This window comes from Bombus terrestris, chromosome 17, assembly GCF_910591885.1.
Source record: "Bombus terrestris chromosome 17, iyBomTerr1.2, whole genome shotgun sequence".
In the NCBI taxonomy this organism is placed as follows: Eukaryota; Metazoa; Arthropoda; class Insecta; order Hymenoptera; family Apidae; genus Bombus; species Bombus terrestris.
Genome location: NC_063285.1, coordinates 245,533 through 266,342, shown reverse-complemented (window position 1 = coordinate 266,342; position 20,810 = coordinate 245,533). Strand labels below are relative to the sequence as shown.

The window sequence follows — 20,810 nt, the reverse complement described above, 5'->3', positions numbered from 1 at the left end:
AATAACTATTCTTCACCGGTCTCCTCAATTTTCGAGCTAAGAATGTGCACCTAATTATCCGTGTGTCCTCTGGTTCGGGGACAATATATATATATATATAAGCAATTAACATAAAATCTTTTGTATCAATCATACCAATTTCAAGAATTCCGTCTCTCCTAGTCACTTACCTCTGTTTACCTTGACTGACTCTTCTCACGAAATAGAGTATAGCTTTTATTTATAACTTTCCCTGTAAAACTTTTATAAACCGCATTTCACACACACATACACGCACACACACATATTACGTATAATATAAATATATTCAGAAATAAACCAAAATATTGAATCTAATATAATTTTACCCCGAACTGAAGCTATAATTGTAGAAAACAGATTCATAAAATTTTGAAATCAAACCACGGATAATTGTTGCTAATAATTGTTATAATTGTTACTGAGAACTTCTGATCGTATCAAGATTTGTAGGATAGTAATAAATTAATGGAATTTAATTATTTTATAACACTGTTTAGCTCAGTATTGCTGATTTACAATCTGCTGATATTTGCAGATATTGAAATCGTTGCGTTTTCAAATTTGATTATTTTTTTAATGTGGATGTAATTGCAATATATCACGAATTTCATGATACATAACATATTTAGTCTATAAATAATACACGATCATTTAATACTAACTTGTTCTATGGCACGGTATTTGATAGATTGCCATAAATACCTGTCATAATCAATTATACTCATTGATAAGAGTAACGTATTTGAAAGATTCAGGTGAAAGGAGATATTACGAAAATAATCTGAGACACTGTAGCCATAGTGTCACGTTTCTGGTAACGTTCTCAGGCTTTTTAATTGTATAATCTGTTTTTAAAAAATTAGATAGCTTTCAAAATGCCACATTTTTATCGAAGTTATTAAATTTAGATTTAGTTAGACAATATTTACATTTTACAGTAGAAGCTGTCTGTTATATTTATCATCTCATAATCTGTTTAGTTTTTTTCAAAACGGTGCTTCCTAGTTAAAAAAAGATTGACCTATCTATATTTATATAATTGCTATAATGGACATATCACATGAGAGTATTACGCGCGACTGTAAATAGTTTTATCTTTATTAAATGGTTAATTTTTAAATATCTTAACTAATCTTTATCTTTTTAGCTCCTACTAATCTTTATAGCTGTCATCGTTGATCTTAGAATTTACTCGCTGAACACCAAAGATTTTGCCGAGTATCTTAGCAGGTGATATATCAAGCACGCGATAAAGAATAAATTGTATCAGCGGCATAATGCCATGGCTATATTATCTCAGATTTTTCACCAAATTTTTTATAGATATAAGATATAACAAAAGACATCAAGCAGTAAAGCTGTAAACTGTGTTTAAGTCAATAGCTACTTAAATAATAGAGGTAAGCGGCTAAAACTTTGTCGAAATGCTTTTCCTAGGAAGCTCTTTCGATTGATGTATTACAAGTTAAATTTGGTATAGCAGCACTTTTATTATGCTTATTCAGCCGAGCTCTTTGCATGGTTCGCACTTTTACGCAGGGTATCCCAGCATTGACGGTACAAACAAGGTAAGCGCTTCTACACGAAACGATAAGTCGAAAATGCAAAATAAATTTTTCGTTCCAAGTTTCGTTTCTGAGACGATCGAGTTTGAAGATTTTTCAAGTATACTTAAACTTAACTGATTCCAGACTGGATAGGAGCGAATAATCGACAAGAGATTATTATGCGTGTAACAATAAGTCGAAATTGTCTCTGAAGAGATGTGAAATTCGAAAATTGATAATGACTTTTAAAATAAGCCCTTAAATGGAAAAATTGTATTGTATATTTTTCACTTAGATTCTTTATCTTTCAATCTTTTGTTGGTTGTATATTCATACCCAATCAGTAATTGACCGTGTTCACATGTGCCGAACAAATTTTCAAATTTGATTTTCTCGAAAACGGAGCATGAAGCAAAATTAATTTGTTTTATGTTTGCAACTTGTTTCTCTCGTGTAAAATCACCTCCACATCATTTGTACCATCAGTACGGCGACTTTCTATACAATCATACCCATAATATTTTTATTCGGTATAAACTGTTTTGCTACGTGATGCTTTTTTTATTTTTTAAATTATTTTTCTACGTGCCGTTCACTCTTACCTTTTTTGATTTGTATGCACCTACGTACCCAATGTCTTTCTCTATTTGTATTATGTTCGTTATTACGAAGAAATTTTCCATTATTATACATATTATTATATTACTATACATTACTGCAGTATCGTGAGGAAAAAACCTGGTTAGAAACTGACCAAAACAATTTCGCCTGTCTTTCGGTCGTTAGTTTACATAGAAAAAAGGCCTATGTGATTAAAGTCACCTAGTTCTTTCGGAGCGTTAACAGGACGGTTTGAATCTAAAAAAGTCGTTGGACGACTGATCGTGAAGGAGAGTGAGTCGAGAGTTCAGAGTTAATCGAGGAGTCGAAGAGTAGAGTGGTTAGCGTTGTCGAGTTGCGAGAGATGTTAGCGTTGTTGAGAGTTGCGTGAGTTACTAGCGTAGCTGAGAGATTGAGTTGTTGACGTTGTCCGGTTGCGAGAATGATCGAATTGGAGTAAGACTGTTACATTTAGTTCCATATTAAACAATCATCGTTCTCTGTCTCATTAATATTTGTATAACTAATTTATTGTAAATAAATTACAAATAATAAATAATATCAAAAAATTGTATACCTAAATTTTCCGCGATACTACATTACTATACATTTTATATTGTTATACATAAACATTTCTTCAATATTATCTTCTTTTTATAATACGTACGTTGCTAATTTTATATCGATATCGATATCTTTATTGTGCAAGTGGTATGTGCATCCGTACAGATCGTTATTGATCTACTGTATTGTTAAATGAACGACAGTTTTAATTCTTTGGAGATGAATATTTCTTTTAACAATGAAAATTATAATATGATTGTATGGATTATAACACATTGAAATTTGAAAAAATAAAAATCAAACAGAATTTTTAAAATAGGACGTGTATGGTTCTACTTATAACAAGATTCTATATTCTACTGATTCTCAGTGATGCTAAGAAAATTCTAACAATTTAACAGGCTCCCGAAAATTATACGCACATGTGGACAATTAGTATTATTTCATGTACATTTACCTCTGCAACTATCCAATTCTTCCCTCGAAGCGTAATCATACGTTGCTTCACTTGAGATACGGAAGCATTTTTAATCTCCAGATCGTTAAGCATGTAGATATTAAGTTGTCAGATTGCGATGACTTATCCCTCCTCTTCTATTTATTTGGACCGTCGATTGTCTACAGTTATAAGTTATAAATTTTATTGCGTCTGTGATAAATTGGTAGTATCCTTCGCTCAATCGAGTCTACCACCGCTCTTCAACTATTATATAAAAACAGACTAATAACTTTCCTTACACGTCATTTTAAGAATTGGTTCTATATCATAGAAATTCTACATCAAAAATGATTCGTATAAAAGTATACGTAGAAATATTTTTCTTCCTAACTCTGATCGTGCAGTCAACAAATGCAAATTATGAGTTGGAGTTACTTCAAATTGTGAGTACTTAAACACATTTTTTGGATAAAATTGAATTACGGGAGATTTAGTAAAATAAGTTTAACATAATAACATCTAATCACGGGAATTGCGTTTTAACACTGTTAAATTTTACTTACAAATCTCAATTATATCTCAATTCGATGGGTATTATCTTTTATAGTTTTTTTATGTGCGTTTGCTGATTTCTCCGAAACAAATTAACGAATCGAGATAATTCCTCTTGCACCTCGTAGGATATATTCTCCCGTTGAACCCATTACAATTATCAATTAATATTGTGAATCAACATTTGCTATGTCGGATGAAATATGCTTGATACGTATAAACAAGTATTATCTTTAGGAAATATAAATGATTTAATTCATAAAATTTCAATCCTTTCACTTACATCCAATGAGTTTCCGTGTCCTCTCTCTTCTCCTCTCCCCCTCTCTTTATTATCAAACATAATACAGCAAACGGCTACATGTTTTTAATAAGAGTGAAAATTAATATATAAAAATACTTCATGCTAATACATTTAGTACTCGTTTCAATAATCCTTTTTAACCATTTTTAGGTATTTAGACATGGCGATCGAACGCCAAATAAAGAAGAATTATATCCTACATTAGACTATAATCCTATTTACGAATCGCTTGGTTACGGTCAATTAACCGAGGTAAGTACACGTTATGTCTTAATGATATATAAAATGACTTTAAAATAAAGTATAGTAATAGTAATGGACTTTTCACGTACAATCGTGCCGAACAATTCTTTCCTCTACACATTTTTATCGTGTTATCGAAATAAACATGAATACTTTGAAGAAAGTGCAAAATTAATATTCCACTGTATTATTTTATTGTCTTGCATATCTAATCTAAAGCAAAGCTTAGATATCGAAGAGATTTGTGATAAGATTCAAAGGATTACAAAATATTATTAAACGTAACGAAAACAGACGGTTTTTTAATTGATCGTACGTCTCATAACTAAATCGGTAGCAATTTACTATTTGGAGATATTTATACAACTTAGAGTCTCCGTTCAAGAACAGAAAGTCCTTTAATCGTTATATTTCTTATTAACTCACATTACTTCGCATTTCTTTAAATAAATTGCAAGGATTAGAAGTAAAATTAGCCTTAGTAAGAAAGGCCTACGATATAATATATTTTTATTTTGTTTGTTTTCATCTAGGTTGGGAAACTAAGAGAATTTCGTCTTGGCGCAATGTTGAGAAGACGATATAGTACATTTCTGGGTGGTAGTCATAAGTATAGAAGCGTTTTCGCCTACAGTTCGGACATTGAGCGAACAAAAATGTCTCTGCAGTTAGTCTTGGCCGGTCTGTATCCTCCTACACTGAACGAGGAAGGCCGAATACTGTTATCTCCAATAGCAGCGAATTACTTGCCGTTGATTGTAGACAATCTACTGTTCCCAATAAGGTGTCCAGCGTAAGTATATAAATCAATTTAAACATATCGTTATTCTCGTTCTTGTGCCTATCAGAATGTAGGATTATACATTGATTTATTATAATACCTATGGAGAAATAATATTACAACGAACAGAAAAACAATGTGACAAAATGTTATACATATAACTGACATAAAGGGATGCGTATTATGACTCTTTGGTTGGTAAAGGGACGGAGGAAATTGCAAGGTCATTTCTATCTTTCTAAATAGAAAGTCATCGAATGTGGCAGATTTGTGATTTTAATAAAATTGAAATCTCATGTTTAATTACATCTTTGCTGTATATCAAAATTTTTGTCTACATTAGCCATAAAGAAATTTCGTTAGCAGGGGATAGATTTCATGTATGATTTTCTTTCTAAAATTAACATTATTAATGTTATATTATATTCTTTAAAATGTAGGTACTATGAAAGAAGTCGTTTTTCATAAAAACGATAATTGAAATGCCAGTAACCAATTGGTTTTATTTATAATACTTTCTTTTATTGCCGAAAACTGGCACTTAATTTTGATTTTATAAAACTAGGTAATTATAAAATACTTGAAGTTATTCAGAAAGTTGTAGAATTTAATATCTAATGTTATTAAACAAACGATAGAAATTGGATACAGAATAAATAGACTAGTTGTAGTCTAAATAATAGAATAGTTACTTAATTTCTTAATAACTAAGTTCCCTTCTTAAATATCTTAGACATCGTGTATCAGTCTTAGAATGAATATCATATGAATATATATATATATTTTTTGTTTTATTTGAATATTTTGTATGGGGAATAAATAACAAATTGTAATGTGACTTTCAGATTTCAGATGCAGCTATTATTATGCATCGAATAATTATTATGTTTCCAATGAATTTTTCATTTGATTATAATTATAGTATAAAAAACATTTGTTTCAGGTTCCGCGATGAATATCGTAAAACGAAAAATTCACCTTTGATTCAGAAGAAAATATCGCAGAACAAAAAACTTTTTGAGTATCTTGCAATGCACACTGGTTTAAACATGACATCAGATCCAATTTCCTCAATTTATTTACTACACATCTTCTTCACGACACAGGTATGCCTTAACTTCAGTTTAAAATTTTGATTTATTCCTTTATTTTATTTTCAGTTTCATGATTTTTCAATTACATATTACTCACATAAATGTTTATATGAACATTTTTCCTAATTATTTCGATCACAATATTTTTACACCATGACGCAAAAATTATACGCATTCATAACTTCACCGATATGAAAATACACATACAGAGCGTAAATAAAATAGGCAACTAAAACCGTGTAATGTTCATCCTATAGGCTATGTTATTATATATGAACTATAAAAGTATTATAATATATTAATACATTAGCAATAATATATTAATCGTAATAAATTATAATATCTGGAAATTCGAAGGTTCCATTTTCTAATTACAAATGCTATTCTTTTTTTTTATAATGAAAAACTACAGCAATACATAATTCTCACATAAAAACAGTTTTTACATTTTATTCTGCAGTAATATTAATGTTACCTTGATGATCTGGTGAATTTTAGATGTCCTTACAGAATACAATTTAATTTTCTAATATTTCCACATTAATGATAATAATAAATCAACGGTCTTGATTAGTCCGATAAATAAAAGTTCAATGAATTTGAAATTTACCTTCTATTCTAAACAAAATACAGATATTTTTAGAACAAAAGCTTTGATAGTTCACAAAACACTTTGGTTCTGAAGTAAATCGGAATGTAACGATGTCATTCGGCATATTAATTCTAGTTTATTAATAATTAGATAATATGAAAAACATTAGAAAATTAAGTACGTTAGGAATAGAAACTTTGAATACTTTTAAAGCAAATTTTGAAGTGCCTCGAATACTCAATTTGGGGTGAAACAGATGGTAGAAGATTTAAGGGCTGCTTCTACGAATCAAAATATGACGAAACCGAAGGGGAAAAAGAATTGCGTTTCAGTCTTTCTTTGTCTGTAATGTTCGACGAACTTTTGTAGAGGCAGGAATGCAAAAGTTCGAGGGAGGGTTTGTGCAGTGATTCCGTAATCCAGCAAGAAATGAAGACTATAATATTCGATATCGTAAATGATCTTACATATTGTAACGAAATTCGCAGATTAAGTATCAAACTTAGCTACTCGCAGAAAAGAATCTGAAAAATTTATTTTGTTCTAGTAGAAAATTACATTTTACCATAACAACACATATAATTTTACTGCATAATACAATCTATTAATTATCTTCGTATGGCACCTTTCATTCAATTTTGTATAAAATAATTATCACGCAGTATAAATATACAATAGAATTCATTGCATTTTTGTAATTAAAATTTTATTGTCGTATGAATGACAACGAACAGGTTCCGATTACTGAAAATTTTTGAATTACAGAAAAGTATGAACATTACCCTCCCCAAATGGGCAACCGAAGATGTACAAAAGAAAATGATACCATTTGTAAAATTGGAGTATGATATTCAATCTTATAACACGTTACTGAAACGACTGAATGGAGGTTTTCTTCTAAAGGAATTCATTAAAAACATGGATACGAAGAAAGATATAAGGTCTCCGAAGATTTATGTATATAGTGGACATGAAGTAAACATTGCAGCTTTTGCCAGAGCACACAATTTAATTAAACCTGAAATACCCAGTTTTGGATCTGCAATTATGGTTGAAACATTACGAAACAGCATTGGTCAAAAATTTGTTAAGGTACATTTTGTTAAACTATATAAAATAAAAGTTTGCTTGAAATGTGTTGAAATTAACTGTACGTGGTGACAAAGAAATAGATGGTCAACTTTGGTACCGTATTCTACCGTATTCTTCCTAGGGATAAGAGAAGATCACGTAAATATAACTCTGAAAACACTTTTGGTAATGGCGTGTGGATTTGCATTCATCCATATAGATGATGGTTAGGAAAATTGACTGTAGCGTCTTGACCGCGTCTGCGAAGAGTGTACTTCGAAATACGAGGTACAAATTCATTCTTATAGGTACATATCATTGACAAAACAGTTTCTTCCTATACGTGTTACAGTCGTTCAGTTTCAGTTTCCGAGATATTCGCAAAAAGCTTTAGTTCAATTTATGTTACGATTACAGCTTATTCTGTTATAGACAGACGCTTCAGGACCTCCTCATTTTTATATAAACCAACTCGTCTCATTTTAAATAATTCTTTTCAATTCACCCAAGCGAGAAGAATCAATGGGTTAGATAATTATTCAGCCGTCGCGCTATGAAGCTACTGTGAAATAAGTTAAGGTATTAAACAATAAGACAGATACAATTCGTATTAAGCTTCATGTTATATTACCGTTATTCGAAATTGGAAACACTTCAATCATGACATTGAGAACAGAGACTATTCGATGATCAAAATCACACCGTCGCCGAAACAGAAACTTTTGCTAATATCTTCGAAACTAAAGCCAAGCGAATGTAACGTGTATAAGGAAAGAATCTTCAGAATGTTCACAACATGTTAACAACATATTTAAAGACCGTTTACATTATAATTATCGCTGAATCTGATAAGGATATGTGATATTCTCTCACAAAATTTTCCGTATTGTGTCACGAAAAACACTTTGCATGAAAACTAATGCTGTCAGTTTTCTACTGAGTTTTGGGTTCTCTTCGACGCGTTGAAGTATCCGATCTCCAACTTTAGTTGTTCGAACATGTCTGTTTCGCCTTTGGTTAATTGTATCAGGGGAAAAAGATGCATTTTCCCTAAGCCTACGATACACTAAAGCAAAAATATTTGTAACCGAACATTGTCTCTAAGAAAAAATCTGCCGATGGAGATGTTGAAATTCTCTGACGTTCCCGTTAGCTCGTCCATATGCAAACTGGATATCTGCCCACTCGATAGCAGGATAAATCATTCCGATAGTACTTGTCTCTTCACTATGACACGCTTAGATACCCACTGATTTACCATAAAACACGCTGCCTTCGATATCAACGTAAAAGAGCTTGCCCTAATACATTTACTTCTAGCGAAAGAATATTTGAAATTTTACCTCTGACAATTACTCTAGCGTGTATATCTCGGAAAGGAAGAATTTTTGAACTATTGTTTATACAACCTTTTCTTATCTTTAGGAACAGTGGAATACCGTACCAAAATTTGGCCACCTACTTCCTTGTCACCCACTATACAACGTTATGCGCTGTTCGAGTTCCAATCTTTGTTCTTAAATAATGTTTGCCGTGTACGGTTCATGTAAAATCTAATCTTATAAATTTTGTTGACAGATATTACACTGGAGTGGCGTTACGGAAGAATTGATCGCTTATACGATTCCTAAATGTGGTGAAATATGTCCATATGAGCAGTACGTAAGACTTATGCAACATGTTATCCCTTCAAAAGAAGAATCAGATTGCTTATGGAACAGTGTATCGAAGGAAATGTTACGTCAGTATTACGCAGGACAATTGGATTTACCTAAAATATAAAAATATGTTTTGAATTTCGAAATTCCAACTTGAAAAGACATTTATGAAAGCCTTTATACCAAAATAAGCGCTTATTCCACGCCTGCTACTTCGAACCAAATTACTTTGTTACAAGCCAATATCTGGTATATCTTCGTAAGTGTAATGGAACGCATCGGGCTTTTTTAACATAAATGCCTGATGGCTTGCCTGGAGATATATCGTGTAACATCATCTTTTACTATTTATTGTTTACTATCTACAATCTACATTGATTCAATAAGTTTGATTCAAGATAAAGATAATTTACCAATTATTTATCAAGTATTTAGAAAATCCTATGGTAAAGAAATTACTTATCAGTCTAATCTCCGTTCTGCATAAATATTGGTGGCTGGGTAATCCTGGCTAGCCGAAGCGTTGACAAAGAAAAAAGGAGAAAAGAAGTTGATACTCATATATATTTTTATTATCTTATTACTGTTATTAAAATCAATTAATTTACTTATGTTTTATGTATATATAAGACAGTTAGGTGACAAGTAATTATATTTATAGTTTATTTATTTATATCCTCTCTCTTTCCCCCTCTCCCATTTCTTATTATTTTGTGTTTATTTATTTAGCAATAATAAATAATTAAATTTCTTTCAATGATATTGTGCGAAAAGTTATATCGTATTGCGCTACACAAGTACAGTTGATACTTTATTGTATGTGTCATATAACATAATGTTCTGTTAATGTATACTATTTATTTTTATCTATGATCTTATGAGCTTTCACGAGCTTTGTCGTACTAGATTAAACCATATCGTGCAACAAGGTGCACAAGACTCCGCACCTGTTCGACGTGCAAATTGTTTCCGATCAATAAATAAATATTGTTATCTTAGCGAGTGTCTTATTTTGCTTCCGCGGTATTACAACTTGTCCCCTTCCACTCGATAACGCTGAAAATTTAAATGAATTTAAGATAACGAAAGACGCACTATACATTGATCTCGATATTTTTGCACCACAGTGTCGAAGTAGTGTCAAAACTAATTCGTTTGTTTGTTAGACCGATCGTCTTAAACTAACGATCACTGACAATAGGGGCTGAGAAGAAACAAATATTGGAAAATTCGTGTTTTATTTATATTCGGCGACCGAAACTTCGAAATTAAGAAGGCCAAACATACATTTTTATTATTTTAAAACAACAAACCGAATAAAGAGATGGCGCTTATATTGCATGTGCATAATCCAAACAAAAATTTGTCGTTTGAAATTTATAACCGCTACTATGTATGATATATCGCGGGTTTCATCATACTGTATTCTATCTGTCTATAAATTCACATTGACTTACCGTTAATTTAGTCCACGATACTGTATGTGATAAATTGTTATAGATAGACATTATTGTTATAGATAGATTTTAGTGATAATAGATTCTCTCTCCTACCGATAAGGATAACGTATTTGAAAGAAACAGATACGACAAGATATTGGTCGATGGTTTCTGTTTTCATAAAAACAGTTAAGTGAAACATCGAGACAGTAGTGAGTCACACCACATTGTATACAGATAAAGACAGACATCTGGATTAACAAGCCGTTAATATCATTAGCAAACAAATTATATACGAAAATTTCCAAGAAATATGTTTCGAAAAAAGTTCTGCAGAATATTCAACTCAATAAATTCTAAAAACTATGAACTCTACAATAATTATTGAAATATATTTATGTCTCAACGTGGGATTTTAGAATCAGCAAATACATTTTATAGGATCAGTCGTATTAACAACAAAAAATCATTTTCAGTATTAATGTAAACCACGGACATCCTGTAAACTAATTGTAAATTATGGGTAAAGACGAATATCTGTTGATCTATTTGCTAAACTGTTTGATCAGATTTCGTAATTAATATTGCGATGTATTATGTGTTCATTTATCTATGTAATTATCGAATTTTTCAAACGCTTCCCTTCAAGTGCAATCAGAAATGCCTCCACTTGAGATACGGAAGTAATTTTGCTCTCGTAATTGGTTAAGTATGTCATGTTAATTTATCAGATCGTGACAATCTATCTCCCTCTTCCATTTATTTGAACAATTGGTTGCCTGGAGTAATAGCCTATAAATTTGATTGCGTTCGTGGCAAATAGATAGTATCTTCCGCTCAGCATTCTGTCCCATTCTATTTTTTATATAAAAACAAACTAATATTCTTCCTTAATTGTTATCAACATCGTTTTACGAGCCATCTCTGTATCATACAAAAAATGATTCGTATAAAAGTATGCGTACAATTATTTTGGTTCTTTTTGATCCTGCAGTCAACAAAGTCGAACGAAGAAGATTATGAAGTGGAGTTGGTACAAGTTGTAAGTAGCTAAACATTTTACAATCAATTGAAATTCAGTCGCGAGATATTTTATAAAATAACTGTAACGTAATAATGTGTAATCATGAAACATATGTGTGTATATATTTGTTTTAGCATTTTTTAATTTCACTCTTAAAATATTACATTTTGAAAATTCCAATTTTTAATGTAACTCATCGATATATATGTAGTTTACACAATAACATACAAAAATTTCCAATTTTGTTTCATATACTTTTAAATGATATTCTTTTATAGTGCTGTATCTTCTAACGAAATTTGTTTCCTGTCTCTATCGCTACACCTGAATATTAGTAAATGTAGGTATTTAGAATAAAGTATTTTTTGATTTTTCGATTTATTAATAACCTTTGAACTATTATTCCAACGTATTAAATTTGTTTCTCAGAATTAAATTTAATACGAAACAAATTCAATAGCTCCAATAAGAATGGACGTTAAATATGCGCGCCATGTTTACACATAATTAATTTTTACCATAATAAATAAGTAGAAAAAAGTTCTTTTTCATAAATAAGATTTACAACGATTGAAGAGAGTATTTACATAGATTGCATAGTTTACAGCATGCCATTTATTACTTAAGTGTAACAAGATATCAATCGCAAAGTAACGCTATTCACAAAACATACATGTTATTACATGTAATTCGTGATAAATGTTGAAAGATAAAAGATTTGTATTCTATATAGTAGTGGAAACTGCGACAAGTAAATTGTCCGCATCTTATTTCAATTTAAGTAAAAGATTTTATATATAACGTTCGACACAATTTCTTACCGATTATACTATAGGTACATTGATGTATTGAATAAATTAATCAATGCCCAAGAAAAGACATATGCAATATTCTTTGTTTTTTCATTAAAAAAAGCAGCTTGATAAGTTACAAAATTAAGATAATATCGAAAATGAAAATAATATTGTTTCAAATTTTCAGACATGTTTCGTTAGAAAATTGTGAAATGAAAAGTTGATTTCTATGTTGTTTCGAACACTAAAAGTAGCTCTTTGCATTTAAGAAATTATAATTAAAAAGGTTTAAAATTTCGTGAATAAGAGCGGAAAATATCATATTCGTTTAGTTAATAGCGTTACAAATAAAGAATGATTTAAGCAATTCATAATATAATACAGCAATGGATAATGCAGGAAACCATCGTTCCAGTCACTTGTATCATAGCACACGGTTGAAGAAATTATCGATACACGATATGTGGTTCTACATGTTATTTGTTATTCCATAGTATCAATATAAATCACCGCTGTAATGAATCAATAACATCATATAAGAATCGAAAATGATAAGGAAATCAGGTGACCCCTAAACCAAAGCATCGAATGTGTGGTCTATCGCGTACTTAATCAATGATAATACTAGAAAAATAATAATAAGTAAATAATTTTTTATTGCTACAAGTAAAATAATGTAGAACTGTCTATTTTATAAAATTCGATCCAAGCCATTACGAATAAATGAAATAGGTAAAAAATCAATCGCAAAACCTATACTACCATGCTACAATAAAACAGATTTCTTGTAAATTCTTTACATGTTTTCTCTCAATTTTCATGTATCTGTATAAATAGGTATTTTCTAACAAATTGTTAGAAATTAAAAGAAAATACTTGTTCATTACGTTCAAAACGTATGTAATTCAAATATATAAATAATGACCGACACTGTTTATGCTCGATCGATGACGCGAAAAATTGGCAGAAAACATGTAAAGTAAACAGTGCAACATCTGTCATATATGTAGTATTTGTTACAATTTAATTGTAAATTATAGGTCGTTGATTAAGTAAACAAATGACGATTCAAAACGATACATCTTGCCGATAAGTTAATCGACTTTGCGTACATTATGATTTCAGAATAATAATGTCTTATCGCTTTATTACAATATACACAAGTTATAGTTTCCTTTTGACAGTAAAAATGTGTTCAACTGAAATAATTAAACAAATTCGTGAACTCTATCAGCTTCATAAAAATTTCGAAAAAGTTTCAAACAGTTGAAGAATACCTTTGTTCTTTGTTAAATACATGGCCAAAAATAAATATTAGGCAAGGAGAACATTTTTATTGACTTGAAAAGGAGTTTTATTGAAGAAGGGAGTAAGATGTTTAAAGTTCCTTACTCAATTCGAACTATACAAAAAATGCTAAAATCACTGAACTTTGAATTAAAAAAAAAAAAAAAAAAAAAGAGAAGAAAAAGAATGGGAAAGGGTATATTTTTATCGATACAACGAAGAATATTGCATATGACTTTTCTCGTACGTGTGCAATGTACGTATAGTATATTCGGTAAAAAAATTGCGTGATCCACTATACAATCCCTGACAAAAAGTTTCCAACCAGACACAGTAATATTTTACTTACTTTATATACATAAATTTGCTCAAAACATTCATATTTTAAAGTTAATGATGTAGCGCAACAATACGATTATAATACCATCGAGTTTTTATAAATAGTTTAAGCGATCGACAACAGTTTAGAAACAAGCAAAAAGGAAATGACGCGAAATTGTTTGAAATCAGAAAGTAATCATTCAATAAGTAAACAAATTTCTTCGATAAACCTACACGCCTATCCGAGCTTTTTCCGGACTGTTCTTATACTTCAAAATGTCTCGATTACATTAGATGTCGTACAGCAAGAAATTAAATTAAATTAATATAAAGTAAATTTATTATGAAAGAGAAGCAAGAGAAGAAACAAAATGTTACGCTAAGAAGTGGATGTTACTTATAGAAATCATGGAAAAAATTAGGGATAACTAAAATAATTTCCTCGGAAATTAGAATTAACGAATCTGATTGGAATTTCTTTCTAGGATTTCCGTGTAATATTATGTTTTTTCTCTTGCTTCTCTTGCATAATATGTTTGTGCTATTTTGCTGTTATTTACTTTATACGAGGTCTCTTATTTTCTCGTCACTTTATATACGCGAAGTGCCTGATCGATAACTTCTTGCCAAGTGTTGTGAAAGTAGCTTAATTAATTAATGTTGTGAATAGAAATATGGAATATATCTGTAATATGGAATAAGAAAGTTGACAAAATACTGGCTGATTCGAAATACGCTCCAAAAGTGATCGAAGACTTATAATACATTAGGAATTATAACTTTTATAAAAAAATATTTGGATATACAAACAAATTGATATATACACACGTTTTACATTAACACATTTAGTATTCGTTCCAATAATCTTTTTTACAAAATTTGCAGGTGTTTAGACATGGCGATCGAACACCAACTAAATCAGAATTATATAAAAATTTAGCCTATAATCCTATTTACGACTCGCTTGGCTACGGTCAATTAACCGATGTAAGTACATATTATATTCTAATAATTCATAAACTGACTTTTTCGATGAAATATAGTAGTCTTAATCGATTCTTTATTTTTATGCTTTTTCTTTATCTACGTAAGGTACGATTTCTGGAAACTAATTTAGATATTGTAATTTCGATTCAACTTTAGCCGTATGTAATCTACAACAAAGTACTGGAAAAGTATTTCTGTTACTTACGGAAAATCATATCAACGAATGGAATCTTCTCTTAAGAGTCTCGCGATTTATTGCTGTGTCGTATATATTATATACATTATGTACTTCCTTATCACTTATCACCTTATTATAAAGGTATAAGTATACTAACTATATATATACAGTTTTAAAACATATGTATATACAAATCAAGCTTAAAATTTTGAAAAGCTTATATTAAACTTGAAACGCTTGCAAAGATACTTTCTATCGATATACTACAGAAGCATGAACGTGTTGTACCTGTGAAACCCCGTTATAATGATTTATCGAATGCCCCGCGGGGTAAATGGTAAAGATTATCGAAGATATAAAACAAAACTTATTCAATATGAGATGAGAATAAAATTAGCCCTAGCATAAAGATCTACGATATAATATACGTTTGTTCTCGTTTAGGCTGGGAAAATAAGAGAATTTCGTCTTGGTGCGATATTGAGAAAACGGTATCGTGCATTTCTTGGTGATCATCATAAGTATGGTAGCGTTTATGCCTACAGTTCGGATATTGATCGAACAAAAATGTCTCTGCAATTAGTTCTGGGCGGTCTGTATCCACCAATCTTGAACGAAATGGGCCACTTAGAGTTATCTCCAATAGCAACGCATTACGTACCACTGATTCTAGACAATCTAATGTTCCCAATGCTTTGTCCAGCGTAAGTGTATAAATCAATTTAAATACATCGTTATTCATCGTATTTGCCACAATACGAGATTATGCATTTGACTGTTATAATATTTATGAAAAATACCACTATTAACGTTTGCGACATATAAAATCGACGAAATCATATCAATTGTTCAACCAAAAATAAAGCACTATAAATATACGTTCGCAAAGATATGTTCCTATATATATGTACATACACGCTGTATACATGCACTGCTGGCCAACAATATCGGGTCGCTTACTTCTTACATTTATTTATTTATTCAATTATTTGTTCAATTAATTATTTAACTATTAATTAATTATTCATTGAAAAAATCTAATAAATTTTACTTTACGTATTATCATACATCATAAAATACGTACAGTGCGAATGAAATAACGGATTTATAATAAAATATTTCATAAAAGCAGTGTAAAGCGTACAATTTGTATTAAATATCAGCATACGCTCTAAAGCTTATGGTCGGCAGTTACCTATATGTATATATATATATAGATATCGTGTATGCATAATCGATTTACTAGAAAAGTGGCATTATCGGGAAAAGTAATTTTTTCAGGAAATCGATTTACAACAGAAATTTTCAGCTGTTTAACGATAATTCTTTTATAATCTAGATAATAGTTTTGAGATTCTGCAGAATTCGTGCTAAATAATTATTGAAAACAATTTATCGAAAAATTCTAACATCTCTATAACAGTATCTTCTTTCTAAAAGTTTTCTACAAACATCTCAGATCTGACTATCTTTTAGATGTGTCATTTTTCTAACAAGTTAATCATGTATAGTCTGCTATAATCAAAACGGAAATCATAACAAATAAGCAAAATTCAGGAATTGTCTTTTTGCACCTTTTATTTAGTTTTAATTACAATAGGTAAAACTGTGTTTCTTTTAGATACCTAAAGGAATATATCCAGACTAAAGTTTCATCTTCGGTTCGTGCAATAGTATCGAAAAACAAAGAACTTTTCCAGTATCTTGCAAATTACACCGGATCAGACATGATCTTGGATCCAATCTTTTCAACTTACAAGCTGCACCACTTCTTGACAACACAGGTTTGTCTTAAATTCTTTTATTTTACTTTTAGTTTCGCATCATTTTACATCATCGGCATAGATATATTTATGATCACTTTGTTATTCACATTGTTACACTTAGCACTGATACTAACACTGTTTGAACCTTTCGAAAAAGAGTTTTGTCGAGAAGGAAAGGAGATCCGAGCAATTTCATTAGTACCACAGCTGGCTTCACCAGGCTGTCGCACTCATACCACGTATACATGTATAGTATCATCAACTGCAATACCGGCGAAACTTTGCATTTCTTGTTTCGCGTTATACGAAGCATTGTTAAGCGTAACAGTGTAAATATGTAGTGACAATCCAGACCGCGAAAGCTTCAAGACTCTCAACTTTATCATTCGAGAAATGCAAATCCAACTTTTGAAAACATTGCGTTAAAAAATATCGCTAAACCGGAAATAATTAAATAAAAACTCTGCCGATGTTTGAGCGGTGTAGGAACGCGAATCTTCGGCCGTTATCCTTGCGACATCACGAACCTGTCTCTCTGGTGCGTACGCGATACGTGCATACCTCCTTATTCCAATTGTCGCAATGACACCAGTAATATATCCTTGAGAGCAAAAGTTTTGTTGGTCTAGCAAACTTGCGATGCAACGATGTTATTTAACGTATTAAATATGGGTTTGGGGTTGATATTTCATTGATTCACGCAGATTCAATTTTTACGTTCTATATTTCACCACCATGTACAACCATCTAAACACACCGGATACACTTGGATAATTAACACGTGGTCGACTCCTAAGACAAAAGAGTGTCGCGTAAAATAAAAAAAGGAAATCTCGGATGAAAAGAAAAATAAAATATAAAAAAATAAGAAGAGAATTTATTTTTGAACACTTGGTTTACACTAATTACGATTTGGTTCTGAACTTCAGCCGTGACTTTCCAAGACTGAAGCTCTTACAATTTGACTTTCGATCGAATCTGTTTCTTTTTTCTTTGTCATCCCTCAATATCCCCACTATCCACGCGTTTGTTAGGCGTCCGTGACCGTTGCCACGCACGCCTTCTTCTAGAACATTCGGCGGAAGAACCGTTGGGATATCGATGGCTCGTTAGGAACTTCGACGATATACATTGTCGCCGAGTGTCGCCACATTTTTATCTCCATCATCAGTCCATCGGATTTGAAGTGTGCTGGTCGTGACAAGAGCGTCGTCAGAAGTCGTACCAACTTAGCTTGTAGGAACTAGCGATCATACCAACTTAACCTTTCTCAACATTAAATCTAGTTTGTTAATAATTAAAAAGTGTGAAAAGCGTTGAAGAATTGAATATTTTAAATATATAGAGGAAAGTAAATAGTTATTACAATATTGGGCTTGTTAACCGGTAAAACGTTGATATTTACAAAATCGATATTAGCGAAGTATCTACCGAGCACTTCAAGCTTAACCGAGAGTGAAAAATACAAAATGTTTAGAAATATATTAAAACTGAAGAGTAAAAGGAGTTCATCTTTCGCATTCTGTTTAATACTTACTAGAAAAAAACAATCGTGATTCTGAAATCCAACGAACCAAGACAAGAAAACTATAACATTCGATGTCGTAGACTGTAAAAGATCTTGCATATTGCAAGAAGAATCGTAAATTAAACTGCTTGGGTATCGTCTGTCGATATTAGACGATATTAAGCATTCGGGCGATTGCTAAGCGCGGTCGCTCTTGAACTATTACCGACGTGCTAATTATACTGACGTGTCACGGTAATTGGCACGTCGGTGATATTATACATACAATTGCATCGATTGATCAGCGATCGCACACTTTTCCCAAGAACCGCTTTCCTACCTAGTCCATGATCACACGGAGTGAGTGTATTGTATCGAACTATAAAAGGTGTCTGTATAAAAAATTCAATCGAATTTCAACCAATTTTATTTTTTTTCGTTACCACGGCAGCCTTTGCCTCGAAATTCCAATCTTCGTCATGGTCCATCAACAACCTATCAAATCCCATCTATTAAACATTAAAAGTAGTTTGGAAAATTCATTTCGTTTTGTGTAGTAAAATAGATTTCAAAATAAAAAACATCGAATTTTACCGCATAATACGTTTCACGTTTTTACAAAATGGCAAGTAATTTCATATAATATATCTCATATAAAATTCATTAAAGGTAAATAAACGACTAAATCAATAAATTCATTTCATTTCGAACAAAATGATAAATACGTAGAATAATATTATACAATGAAATTCACTTTGTATTTGTAATTATAACTTGACTGTTGTAATAACGATGAAAAGCAGAGTTTTAATATTACAGGAAAGTATGAACATTACTCTCCCAGAATGGGCAACTAAAGATGTGGAACGCAAAATGAACTCACTTGTAAAATTAGAGTATGATCTTCAATCTCATAACACAGCGATGAAACGACTCAATGGAGGTTTCCTTGTAAAGGAATTTATAAAAAACATGGATGCCAAGAAAACTAGAAATTCTCCAAAAATTTACGTATATAGTGGGCATGAAGTGAATGTTGCAGCTTTTGCCAGAGCACACGATTTAACTCAACCTGAAATGCCTTTCTTTGGATCGACGATTATAGTGGAAAAATTGCGAAATTGTGCCGGCAAACAATTTGTTAGAGTACGTTTTATTAAATTACGCAAAATGAAGGTTTCCTTCAAGACTGATGAAATTAATTATTGAAATTATTTAACAGTTTCTGTAACATATATATATAAGATCTAACGTTATAAATTTTATCGATAGATGTTACACTGGAGTGGCACTGAAGATAAATTATTCACTTATACGATTCCTAATTGTGGTGAAATATGTCCGTACGAGAAGTACGTAAGACACATGAAACGTGTGATCCCTTCGGACGAAGAATCAGATTGCTTATGGAATAATGTATCGCTGAGAAAGTTACGTCGGTATTACACAGGACTATTGGATTTAATTACGAAATAGAGATGTATGTTTTAAATGTGTATTATCGAAGACCTATGTGAATATGGAACTTTCACGATTTATATAATGCCTTTTCTTGCTATTTTCATGTAAATTTCACTGTTATCGACGTAAAATCGATATGACGTAAAGTGACATTGCAACACTAATAATAATTGGAATTAAAACAGCAAATCGAAAAAAATTGTCTGTTTCGGAAATGAAATTACAGAAGCATGCTAATAACGTATGTTTATAATTGTTACATTATTTCTCGATACCATTTATATAATTAAGAAGCTGAGCTTAATATCAGTATCGATGTATATCGGTATAATATCAATATATCGATGTATTTGAGGGCTATTCCTGTTCAAGTATATCGAGCACGGAATTTGCCTTCCACGAATACTGCACAATTATTTTGTTAAATAAAACAAGTATTCTCAAGTATAATGGAACATTAGTCGAACCGGCTCCAAATTTTACGAGCAGCTTATCAGAAATTCTTCATTCGCGTAAAATCATTTTTTCTTAACTGACATTTTTAAATAAATGCTAGTGCAAACGTCCAAATAAAATTCAT

General features: G+C 31.1%; 2 protein-coding genes across 3 annotated transcripts; both read left to right on the top strand.

Moving 5' to 3' along the window:
* Positions 1–2,481: 2,481 nt before the first annotated feature.
* On the top strand, positions 2,482–10,091 carry LOC100651596 (venom acid phosphatase Acph-1). 2 transcript variants are annotated; one of them, XM_020868693.2, is made up of 7 exons: positions 2,482–2,624; positions 3,134–3,614; positions 4,178–4,279; positions 4,804–5,063; positions 5,995–6,157; positions 7,503–7,829; positions 9,387–10,091. In XM_020868693.2, the coding sequence occupies exons 2-7, from the start codon at positions 3,519–3,521 to the stop codon at positions 9,588–9,590; spliced, it is 1,152 nt and encodes a 383-aa protein (XP_020724352.2). In that variant the 5' UTR covers positions 2,482–2,624; positions 3,134–3,518; the 3' UTR covers positions 9,591–10,091. The 2 variants fall into 2 exon arrangements, with proteins under 2 accessions (XP_020724352.2, XP_048269798.1); XM_048413841.1 differs by lacking the exon at positions 2,482–2,624 and having other exon boundaries at positions 2,786–3,614.
* A 1,631-nt stretch (positions 10,092–11,722) lies between these two features.
* On the top strand, positions 11,723–20,474 carry LOC100651713 (venom acid phosphatase Acph-1). Its single transcript, XM_003394388.4, has 6 exons — positions 11,723–11,947; positions 15,217–15,318; positions 15,941–16,200; positions 17,118–17,280; positions 19,589–19,915; positions 20,042–20,474. Exons 1-6 carry the CDS (start codon positions 11,846–11,848, stop codon positions 20,243–20,245), a joined length of 1,158 nt encoding a protein of 385 aa, XP_003394436.1. The 5' UTR covers positions 11,723–11,845; the 3' UTR covers positions 20,246–20,474.
* Positions 20,475–20,810: the final 336 nt, after the last annotated feature.